At 36.0% G+C, this 12,349-nt stretch overlaps 1 protein-coding gene across 1 annotated transcript in view; it reads right to left on the reverse strand.

Moving 5' to 3' along the window:
• LOC126814819 (uncharacterized) overlaps positions 1–8,064 on the reverse strand; it is a 100,164-nt gene extending 92,100 nt beyond the window's left edge. The window contains exon 1 of the mRNA XM_050540200.2: positions 7,899–8,064. Within this exon, the coding sequence (XP_050396157.1) occupies positions 7,899–7,938 (40 nt within the window). The 5' untranslated portion in view covers positions 7,939–8,064. The remainder of the gene's footprint in view (positions 1–7,898) is intronic.
• Positions 8,065–12,349: the final 4,285 nt, after the last annotated feature.

A 12,349-nucleotide genomic window follows, 5' to 3' on the forward strand; every position in this document is an offset into this window, starting at 1 on the left:
GCTAGATTAAAGAAACATTATGGAAGATTAGATAAAGAGCTGTCAGTTCTTGCTATAATAGTTAAATACTAGATAATGTAAAGAGAATTTGCAGAAAATTTCAGTCAAATTGATCCAGTCCGTTTGAATTTTCGGCCTAGCCTCGACCATCATTACTAAAGTCGGTACGATAAAAAAAAACATAGTCTCGATTATCCATTTTTTGATTTAATCAGACGCAGCAGATTGGGATGTAATCCAGTAAATATCGCAGACTAGCGCTGCCATCGAGACTTGATTATGGTCTGAATAAGTTAATTAATGTCTAATTAATAATTTAGATAACATTTCAGGCCTAAAGAAAGACCTGAAATAGGCAGATTTAGCTCTTGTATAATGTATGTTTAACTGTTTAAAAAGATAAACGTGCTTCCCATTTGAATATAAAACTGTCTGTTACAATTTGCTGTTAAATTATGTGGTAATTACGTAACCTGTTTGCAGGAAAACTTGTATATAGGTGTAAATACGTGTTGACGGTTTAAGCGGAAGAAAGAGATTGCAACTACCCAAAAAAACATAATCGTATGTGTTAATGGCTTTTTAAACACAAATAGACCTTCTTAATTTGAATACCACCAAATTACAAAATATCCTGTTAATGAAAACATGTAATGTCTGTAAATCCTCACAGATAAGTATCTTAACTCGTTTCTAGGCTTCTGTCGTTTTATAACCAGTGTACAGCTTGATGATTTCGCGGCTGATAGCATCGCTTTCTATAGCCTGACACTTTATAGAAGATCGGGTCTTGTGCTATTAAATGAATTGAAAGGGGTTTAACATGCTACTGTTCTGCTCCGAACTGGGCTAATGAAGACGAGCATACGTCATGCAGTGTGCTATGGGAGAAATTTTGCCCGGGTAGCGGCACTATGGGCTACTTTTATATCGAATCCCAACTGTCAAGGGATCTTTTACGTGCATGCCAATATGTACATCCGAACGACAAGACGACTGTCTTTGTCGCGCCCTCCGTTTTGCACCACTGACAAGGGGAAACCACGCCGGAAAATACCAATGAACTTTCTCGGCCAATGCAGGGATCGAACACGCGACATCCAGGCTAACGAATCGGCGCCTTACCCACTTAGCCACCGTGGCTCCGTACTGTATTAGAAGATCGGGTCTTGTGCTATTAACGTAAACAGAAAACAAGACTACTAGAATTGCTGAGAGGTAGTCAGACTCCTGACCTCCGACTAATCCTTGGTTGCGACTAGCGGAAACCATTCTAATTACCAAATACATTTCTGGATGGTTTGTATTAACATCCCCAGATTCTGTTAAACACTGGTATTTCCTTCGTTAGTGTTACAAAGCATACTTGAATTAGATAATTCGTCTAAGCGACTCAATACTAGACAGAATATGTTGTTCCCGTGTTGTTTTTAAAGTAACAAATTAGTTATACTGACAAACACATGCGGTTCTTATAATGATGTCTGTCTCGTTTATAAAATTATAATTGGGTTCAATAATTAATGTACGTAGACACACTGAGGTTAGACTCAATAATGGCATGTGAATATCAATCTGATCAAAACACAGATCCTATTTCGTTTCGTTTTTTATAGTTCAAAATTTCGTTTAACTTGTCCTTACTACACTAGCATCTGGAAGAGTTGTTATCATTGACGTGTTCTGGATGATATGAGGGATTAGCCAAGGAAACGGTCTGTTGCGGCGAGTTTTTTGGCGTGGGGTGTACGGAACTGTGGGTAACCCACTAGAAACATCAACGCTAATTGGTTAATAAAATGTCTGACGTCATAGGGTCAAAAGCCTCTCGTACGACCTCTGAGTCGACCTTCCACTATAACCGGTCAGATCTGCGAGGGTATCGAAAGTATAAAAAAACGAAACGAAATATAGATCTGTTATATTTTAATCAGATTGTGTGCATAAGGAAGTTTTAAAGATGCGTTGAAAACTAAATGTTAATTTTACATGTTGTGACTTTTGTACTTAGATAGGACGTCTTCATATTCAAAATTGAGGAAGGTAAGAACAACCCACCAAGTCTGTTTAATGACAGATGAATTGTCCAAAAATTTATGGTTATCAGTGAGCACATTTTATATTTATATGTATTGTTTACTTTTTTAAGTGGGAGCCACGGTGGCTAAGTGGGCAAGATAGTGTGCTACTATATCTCTTGAGAGAGAGAGAGGGAGAAATGGGGTTTAACGTCCACTCGACACAAACTAGGTCATTTCGAGACTAACAGATGGTTTAATTTCATTAATTCGCTTGCGCGTAGGAGTCTTTAGCAGTGGGGAGGAAACCAGAGGACCCGGAGAAAACCCACGAGGTTGGACAGGCGACCCTACTCCTTGTCACGTACAACCGGGCATTCGAAACCACGCCAGTCGACTCAATGACAGACTTTATGATACAGCGCGCGCACGCTAACCATTCAGCCATCCACCCCCCCCCCCCCCCCTACTATATCTCTTAATTCAGACATATGTTTGATGAAAATCAAGATGGGTAGGAATGGAAATGGGCCCATTGGGAGCCACGGTGGCTAAGTGGGTAAGACGCTGGCTCGCTAGCCTGGAGGTCGGGTGTTCGATACCTGCATTGGCCGAGAAAGTTCATCGTGATTTTCCGGCGTGGTTTCGCCTTGTCAGTGGTGTAGAATGGAGGGCGGGACAAGATGTCTAGTTGTTCGGATGGGACAAAAAAACGAAGACCTTGTATACATTGCCATGCACGTAAAAGATCCCTTGGCAGTTGGAATTAGATATAAGAGTAGGCCGTAGTGCTACTGCCGCGCAAACTTTCCCTCGTTGCACACTGTATGGCATTAGCCCAATCGGACAGAACCGTAGGATGATATACCCAATTTCATTTCTTCTTTTAAGTACACGCAGGTTCATTAATGGCTATATACAAAAGTACCTAACGGATTTTTTTTTAAAATTGAGTCTTTCGGCGGTTTTGTTCGTGAACAACAAACACAACGTGGGCCGTTACGGCTTTATACTATAGAGAAAAACACATAAATTTTAACTGTCGGGGAATACGAAAAAAAAAACAACTTGCGCGTGTTAAAATGTCATGTGTTTGACTTTTGTGAGCGAATTTAAAAAATAACGGATGTGTATTCAAAATCAAGATGTCTTTTTAAAGTTTTTACACTTCAAACATCCCCAAAGTGGTTCCCATGACCAATATAATCTAAGACTTGGCATATTAAAAACGTATAAAAATGTTCTGGATAGTTAACCTCGTGTCGATAGTTCCACTTAAGGCACGGTTTATAACTCAGATCACAGACCGACAAGAGTTAGTTTGAATAAATAACATAAAAAGATATTCCTCCGCTTCCTCAACGTGCACGGTAGATAACTCTTAATTCGAATTCCAGTTATGTAAACCCAAGAAAAATGTTTGAAATGAATTTAGCAAATGGCGGTGATCATATTTGCATTAGAGTTAAATATATTTTATTGGTAATAATTTCCATATATACTACAGTTCGAGATAATGAATTTAACAAATGGCGGTGATCATATTACAATTAGAGTCAAATATGTCATATTGGTAATAATTACCATATACTATAGAGTTCGAGATAATGTTTTAAACATGGTAAATTCAAAGAAAGATGTATGGAAATGGGTTACTCAAATATTGATACAATACATGTGGTATGTGTCCCTTTATCTTTTGAGAAACATATCGAGATATCTGAGGCTCGTGTATATCTTTTCATAGTTTTGACGAGGGAAAGTTTATTACAAACACAATATTTTCATCCTGATTTTTTTTATAACTATTTTAGAGAGGAATAAACAAAAAATAATAATAAAATGTGCCGTCGAAGTTCTGCACGCATCTGTCGATTTTTAAACTTTTTTCAGAAGAAAAATATTTATTAAAACGAAAGATCGTGGAAAAAAATGTGCATGGTGTTGAAAGACGACAGTGCAGATAAGATATGTATATTTATGTAAATATCCGGGTGTATGTCAGTTAAAACACCCACATTTACCACTCAAATATTTAGCCCACAAACAGGAATATGCAAAGACCATGCTGATGATCCTGAAGATTTTGAACATCGAAAGCCGGTGCAACAAGAATTATAGTCTCGGCCACCCAGAACCTCCTAGTCTTCAACGTACGAAGGGTCTGAGACCGTTGTCAATATTTGACGAAAAGTTCCATTGCTCATGCGTAACCGGGAGATTTTTTTATGTCGTTGATTTTCCAGTATCTTTAGCAAAATCAAGTAAGAGTTGCGCCCCTCCGCACAACAAATCCCATAATTCTTGCATTATTATAAACAAACATAATACGTGACAACGAATTAGGGTTAATTTTTTAAAAAAAAAAACAACATAGATATGGCCCATGAAGAGAAAAAATTTACTATAAAAAAAATATGAGTGTTGGATATTGAACTGGCAATGCAATTAAAATGATTTTCTGAAATGGCATGTTTAATTTAATTTCATGGGCGTCGACATCTTGTTTTAGGACTAGTTACCTCCCTTAGACATTGTTTATAATAATGTAAGAGACTGGATAATCTAGCCAATGACCTATTATTCTCAAATGTTGACAACGCATCCAGACTAATATTCGTACAATATTTTTCTGGATGATAGTGACTACAATAATTAACGCCATGGGTTAATATCCGTTGCTTCCCATTTTGATTTTCCTAAAACATAAACCTTACATTAAGGATATATTATTACAACACTGTACGTATATAATTCAGTTTAAGTCATTAAACGTACATTATACAAGAGCTAAATCTGCCTATTGCAGGTCTTTCTTTAGGCGTGAAACGTTACATAAATTATTAATTAGACTTTATTAACTTATCCAAACCATAATCAACTCTCGATGCCATGGCTAGCCTGCGATACTTACTGAATTTGAATCCGATCTGCTGCTGCTCAAAGCTCAGTGATGAATAAATACAAAAAACTGGATAATCGAGACTATGGTGTTATCGTACCGACTTTAGTAATGATGATCGAGGCTAGGCTTAAAATTCAATTGCTAAATTCTTTGTTCATAGTGGATCAATTTGAATGAAATTTTCAGCAAATTCCATTTACATTATCTAGTTTTTAACTATTGTAGCGAGAACTGCCAGCTCTTTATCTAATCTTCCATAATAAATCTTTAAGTCATTAACTTTAAGCGACAAACATAGTTCAGTATTAAGGAGGAGATTTGTCATAAGATTCTTGCAAAAATGTTTTTTAATATAATCATGAGAACCAAAAACTTCATTACATCATTTAACGAAACAAAAGTGCACTTTAACGCACATATTCATTCACAGGAAATAGTTTTAAGTGTTATTTTGAAATTATTTGCATGTTTTTTTTTATAATTTACGATCTTCTGCGTCTTCTCAAACGCCCAAATTCTCTTATTTTGAAAAGCATTTAGTGAGAAAATGTTAAATTTAAGCGTTTTATGACGGCATGTTCCGACAGCTCGAGGTGGAGAGTTATCACAAGAAACAGAGAAGCGATGTTTATCTATAAGAATAATGATACATGTGTTAAGAGTAACGGTTTATAACACGATTATTCAATTAACAAAATATGCCATGTTTCATAGATAAAACAAATTTCACATAAATTCGGTTTCAAACTCTAGCACGGAAACAAGGCCATATTATTTGTCATTGAGTAAAAAAGCCAAGCTGTTATGCAAATTCAGCATTAGAACGTAGGGTATTCAACTTGTCTATTTTCATACTAAACGTAGGCTGTCTGCCTACAGTTAGCTCTGCTCGGGTATGGACTCCAAAAGCTAGTTTACCGACATTTTAAGTCCTAAATCGACGATTTTAGTCGAAAACAGTAAAGGAGCTAAATCGTTAATATTTGGGACCTAGAAATTGACCCAAATAATAATGTAATCTGATTGTATATAAACTGATTTACATTCAATTGTTTCCGTTTTGACTCTTAATTTCAAATCAGTTACGTCCAGCGAAATACGGCATGAGTCTCAACCGAATGGCAATTTCTAGCGTCTGGTTATTCAAGTCTATTGCGCCTGCTCTCGAGATAGGATATGGCGTGACCGTTTGACATGAGTTGTGGAATATGTCTAGCCTCGTTCTTTCTGGTCACTTGTTACAAATAAAACTGAAACGCACTATGGTACACGAGTCGTGTACCAATGATAAAATGTTTATTTTGTCTTAAATATTGGATTTCAGAAGCCTACCTTTTCCCGGTAAGATCACAACATCAATGTTGATTTGAATTGACAAATAATTCGCGTTTTCAACTTGTAAGACTTTGGATGATATTGAGTTAGAGACTTAGCTAATTTAAGCCCTAAATCGAGGATTTTAGTCGAAAACGCTAAGAATACTTCGAATTATTTGTTGAGTATTTATTCTGCTTCCATTTAATAAAACTGAAGAGGTTTATTTAGTCTTTGTGTGTATGACAGATGTGAAACGGAGTAGAACCGCATTACAAAACGTATATTAATTTTGTGATGTGGCGGCCATTTAGGGCAGAGATCTATTCTCGAAGTATAAAGTAGATAGATTTCTGTGTGTAGGATGGTTTATTATCGAATGGGAAATGTTCATAAGGAAAATGCGACCTGGATTTAAAAACCCAATACCACTCTTGTTGTAACTGAATTATATGTCCCAATCTTTATTCTGGTCAACAAATTGTACTATTTTACAATATTCCAATTAATTGATGATACAAATTTCATCTTAAAACACCTAATTTAAAAAAATTGGAAAAATTCAACTAAATGATTTGAAAAGCCTAACGTAAAGCTAACGTAACGTAAATTGTACTAACTAACTAACGTAAATTGTACTATTTTACAATATTCCAATTAATTGATGATACAAATTTCATCTTAACACACCTAATTTAAAAAAATTGGAAAAATTCAACTAAATGATTTGAAAAGCCTAACGTAAAGCTTTTCAAATGTGACTTGGATTTAAAAATATTTTTGAACCCTCTGGACAAGTAAAATAGGATTTAATGGATAATTTACACAACGGGTAGGACACTAACACATCTAATACTTAGAATAAGGCTATTTTTTATTTTCTGGAGCTGTCAAGCCAGCAAGAGTGTTATTGTCCCTTGCTTATGGGGATTTACAACACGTACTCGTTATTAAATCATACATTATTATTGGAGTTTCTACAGCTGTCTAGTCGTTCGGATGGAACGAAAAACCGAGGTACCCTGTACACATTGGCGTGCACATAAAAGATCCCTTTGCAATTGGAATTCGATATAAGAGTTGTGCCGCTGCCCTGGCAAAATTTTTCTCATAGCACACTGTATGGCGTATGCCCGTCTTCATTAGCCCAGTCGGAGAAGAACAGAAGGGCGTTAAAACACATTTCATTTCATTTCACTTTTCTATATTGTTTCATACTATGAACACCCAATGTTCATCCGACATCATATCATCATATACCTATACCGCTATTTACTATAATAATTTGTGGACGTTCTTACGGTAGTTCTTTGCGCTGGTTTTTTGATATACATAAAGTGATGCCTTGTTGGGATTTTTTTTTTATCCGAGAAGTATCAGATTACTTTTCCATTTACACAAATTGTCGAGATTTGAGATCAAAGAAAGTGTGAAATAAATTTTGTAATTATTTTGCCATTATTGTCCCGATTAGTTGAAAAAACAAAACTTTGAGGGATAATTCTTACGTTGTAAGATGATCATAAAAATGCCATTTGTATATAATATGATTTTCCTGTAAATGCCACTCTCTTACATTAGCACCATTATCAAAATCATATACAAAAAATAAACCATGTATCGAATAATAATTTATATTTAAAAATATATAACTGACTTACCTGTTACGCCATTCCAAGTGAAACTATTACATCTAAACATAATGACTATCACTTTTTCACCACCGATACAAATAAAAGAACATTAATCGTGTCCAAGACTGACAAGCGACTCGATGTAGTAGTCCAATGTATTAGATACTGGGAAGTCTAACTGACTATCAGTAACTACTGGCACTGAACTCCTATAGTATATAATCACGAGCAACGATTGGCACGAGCGCACGTGAGCAGCAGAACTCAAACAACAGAGCGTATAATAATTTTTTTTTTTTTTAAAAATCGCAAATCGTGTCACGCATCATAATGTCAGATTGTATCTAAGTTTTGTTGAAATTGTCATCATTTAATACTTTCCATGCCCGGTAGACTCCTGGCATATTGAAACGATGAACCTAGAAATACATAGAGGAATGCAACACGTGCATGGTTTGAACTATCCGTGTTTAGTTTTCATTTTTTTAAAAATGTTCTTTTCATGTTTTTGTTGTGAGGTTTTTGTATTGAAAGGTGAAGTTTGTAATATGAATACCCCAATGTTATAAATTCATCGTGGCATTAGAATCAGTTAACGGTCATAAGTATAACTATATTTCATTACATGCCGCAGTGGAACACAGGGGTTTGGCCTAAACGGTTTTATTGCAGGTGCACGACAGAGTATTTGCAGGTTCATTTGCGTTTTACGGAAACTTATGCAAATGTATAAAAGACGAGTAATCGATCGATGTCAAATTTAAAAGGTGTTGGCATTATAATCAATTAACACTTCACTTGTTGGGTGCTGATGCAAATAAGCAATATACAGCAATATGACACTTTGGGTTAAGGATAGAGCAGATCTTAAGACGTATACCAAATTACCTGGAATTTCTTACATCAATCAGTCTACATGGCACTATTAGAATACAATTTCTCGGCCTCAGCTTTTCTCTGTTTGATTGCTTTTTTCGTTAGCAACGACTTGCAAGTAGCAACCGGAAAGGATCGTCAGTCAGGATAAAATATATATACGAAATGATTATTTATTTGAGAACTGTGGACAATCCAAGCCCTCACAACAATTCAATAAAAATTATTGAAACTGTTCTTTTACAATTATCGTCATTCTTTTTGAACCAACAGGGGATAATCTTTTAGGAGCATTTAGTAACTAGACAGAGAAATAAAAACTAAATCTCGGCTAAATCTATTTGTTAAGGCCAGCTCAATTTTTGTCATGGTCGCTGAGATGTAAATAAGGTTAGGGCACGCGATTGTTGGTGAGATTGTACATCTCGTGACCTATGACGAAAAATTGAGATGGCCTTACCATTTAGCACTAACCCTATAACTTATATATTAATTTTTTTGAATGAGTATTCGCTCAAGGTAATCAAGTTAATACTGTTATACATAATCAACTAGTCACCGTGACTCGGTGTATAGAGTAGATATCATTTGAAATATGTGTTTAAAGATACATTATGTAAGATTATATAAAGAGCCAGTAGTTCTCACTATAATAGTTCAAAATTAGATATTATACAAGAGAGTATGCTGTAAATTTCGGGGGGTTGGGATGGCCTAGTGCTCTAGAGTGTCACGCTTCGACCTCTAGTTGGCCGGTCACCTCTGGCTTGCGGCTGTGGTTTCGATCCCAGGTGTGAGCGTATGTGGCTTGGAGATAGGGGCGCCTTCTCAACCTCGTGGGTTTACTCCGGGTACTCCGGTTTCCTCCCACAGCAAAGACCCCTGCGCGTGCGCTAAGATCATTAAAATGAACTTGTCTGCGATATCACCTTCGGTGGAAGCGGACGTTAAACGCTAAGAACAACACACTGTAAATTTCGGTCCAATTGCTTCACTCTAAACCTAGAAAACCGTATTTTAAATCACTGTAGCCTCGATTGTCATTGTTACCGCTGCCACGATAATTAACAAAGTTTCGGTTATCCATTTTTGCGGTTAATCATCAATGGGCACTGAATAGCACATCTAATTCAAATCCAATGAAGATCGGACACATAAGATGGCACCAAGAGTTTATTATGTTCTTGTCATGTTAATAAATGTCTGATTAATAGTTTATATAACATTTCAGGCCTAAAGAAAGACCTGCAATAGGCATATTTAGCTCTTGCATAATGTATGTCTAAGTAAACGTTTGCTAAATCACTCGCTACCTGGGCATCATGCTCCAGGTAATGCCAGTCATAACGTAACAGAACATGATATGGATTACAATTTTAGTATTCAAATTGAAATAGTGCGCCGGTATGTCTACCCATCGTTTCTATTTTTCTAAGTTATAATTATTTGATTTAATATTTTGTATAAGGGAATTGAATTTGTACACTACATAAAAACACGAAGCATTAAAAGAAAACTAATCTTGCGAAAATTGTAGTTTCTTTGAAAAGAAAACTATGTACAAGACTATAATTAACACTGATGTTCGGTCATTGCATCCGCTAGAAAAAAATGTCTGGTTTATAAATTGTTCCACCGAATAGATTAACTACTGTTTGATTACTTCGTCGATTTCTTACTTAGAAAATAAACCTAATGCAGACAGAAAACATATTTATAACAATCTTTAATCATCGGGAAAAGTAGAGTTATGCATCGTAAAGTGTACAACTGTCATGGCTAGTTGCCTTCCCCAGTTTGTATTAGTTTGAAAATCAGCAGGACATCCATCGAAACTCCTGATTGTAGGAGAAAACAGGCTGGAATGAATTACTCGGGTTAGTCTGACAACAACCGAGAGTTTGATAACTTCAAACATACCACATACTAATGTGCTTAATATAGCTGTGGTATCCAGATGTTTTCCATGTAGACCAACTTATATCGGGATTATGCCATAATTGTTCTAACGTTTTAGAGATAGCGCGTTTTTGCTAACTTATCTAAGATATTGGCATAATATACCTGAGTGTGTGAGTTTAATTGCCATTTTTTTTCACGAAAAACAATATATTAATAACCGACATTGATAATTTCAAATAAATTAGGAGTAAGACTACTAATTATTTCCTCATAGACTTAATTGTTCATTTCATGCCACATCTTAGCCTATTTTCATTTTCATTTTGAGGAAATTTCACGGGGCCTTAAAGTAGCTAAAGCCCTGTTCTTTGGTACCTAGAAATGGACATAAATCGGTCGCAACGCATATAATAATGTAATATGAATATATATAAACTAATTTACATTCAGTTGTTTCTGTTTTTACTGTAATTTCTAATCAGTTATTTTCGGCGAAATACGCGAAGAGTCCAAATAGAATGACAGCCTTTGGCGTCTGGTTATTCCAGTTTATACCGATAGTATTCATCCCTGTGGGGTAGGTGTAGCCCCGTTCATTGAGTCGCTTCATTACAAATGGTGCTCGGGAATATTCTGGCACGCAATTTATGTGCCAATTTTAAAATGTTGATAAAATATTGGATATCAGAAGCCCATCTTTTCCCGGTAAGATAACAACATCAATGTTGATTTAAATTGACAAATAATTCGTGTTTTCAATGTCGAAGATTTTGGATGACAAGGACTTACCTCCTTTATGATACCTATATAAATTGTCACTACGCGAAGTTTGATATGAACCTGTATTAAAAATATACGATTTCGTACAATGGACGTCCGCTTACCTCTTGATCCTGTCCGCCCCCAGATCATTAATTGTCGCAAAGTCCCTACAGAAAAATGAAACATTAAACCCTTATCAATAATTGTAAACCAAAAGAGCAAAAAAAAAAAAAAAAGAAAGAGAAATAAATCCAAATGTAATGAGTGGACCTACTCCAGCACACAATGAATTGTCTCCCCTGATATTCGTCACTATCGTTATATTAGGCGTTTGATTGGTTAATAGGCTAATCAATTCCATGAATTTAGATTCAAGAACGGAATGGAGTAGGACTGAATGGCTCGTCAACACAATAGTCGTATTGTCTGTGGTTACTTATGCAATATTTAGGCGGATCAATATTTATGCGGATCATTTTGCACAGAAGTTGACGTTTATTCTAATTCCAAATGGGGGGGGGGGAGGTAAATGGTGCGTTGTATCATAAGCTCTGTCATTGAGTCAGCTGGCGTGGTTTCGATTCCACGGTTGTACGTGACAAGGAGTAGGACCGCTTGTCCAACCTCGTGGGGTGGGTTTTCTCCTGATCCTCCGGTTTCCTTCCACTGCTAAAGACTCCTACGCGCTAGCGAATAATTGAAATAAAATTTTACCATATGACCAAGTTTGTTTCTAGTGGACGTTAAACCCCATTTCTCTCTCAAATTCAAAATTCGAAATATAAATCAACTATAAATTTGTGCAGAGATCCTCGATATTTTGTCTGTACATATCCACTTCAATCCATTGGTTAACTAACATTTCATTTCCTTTCTATGAAATGAAATGAAATGAAATTGGGTTTAACGTCCTACAGGGCTAATGAAGACGGGCATAC

Source organism: Patella vulgata, chromosome 3 (assembly GCF_932274485.2).
Source record: "Patella vulgata chromosome 3, xgPatVulg1.2, whole genome shotgun sequence".
Classification (NCBI taxonomy): Eukaryota; Metazoa; Mollusca; class Gastropoda; family Patellidae; genus Patella; species Patella vulgata.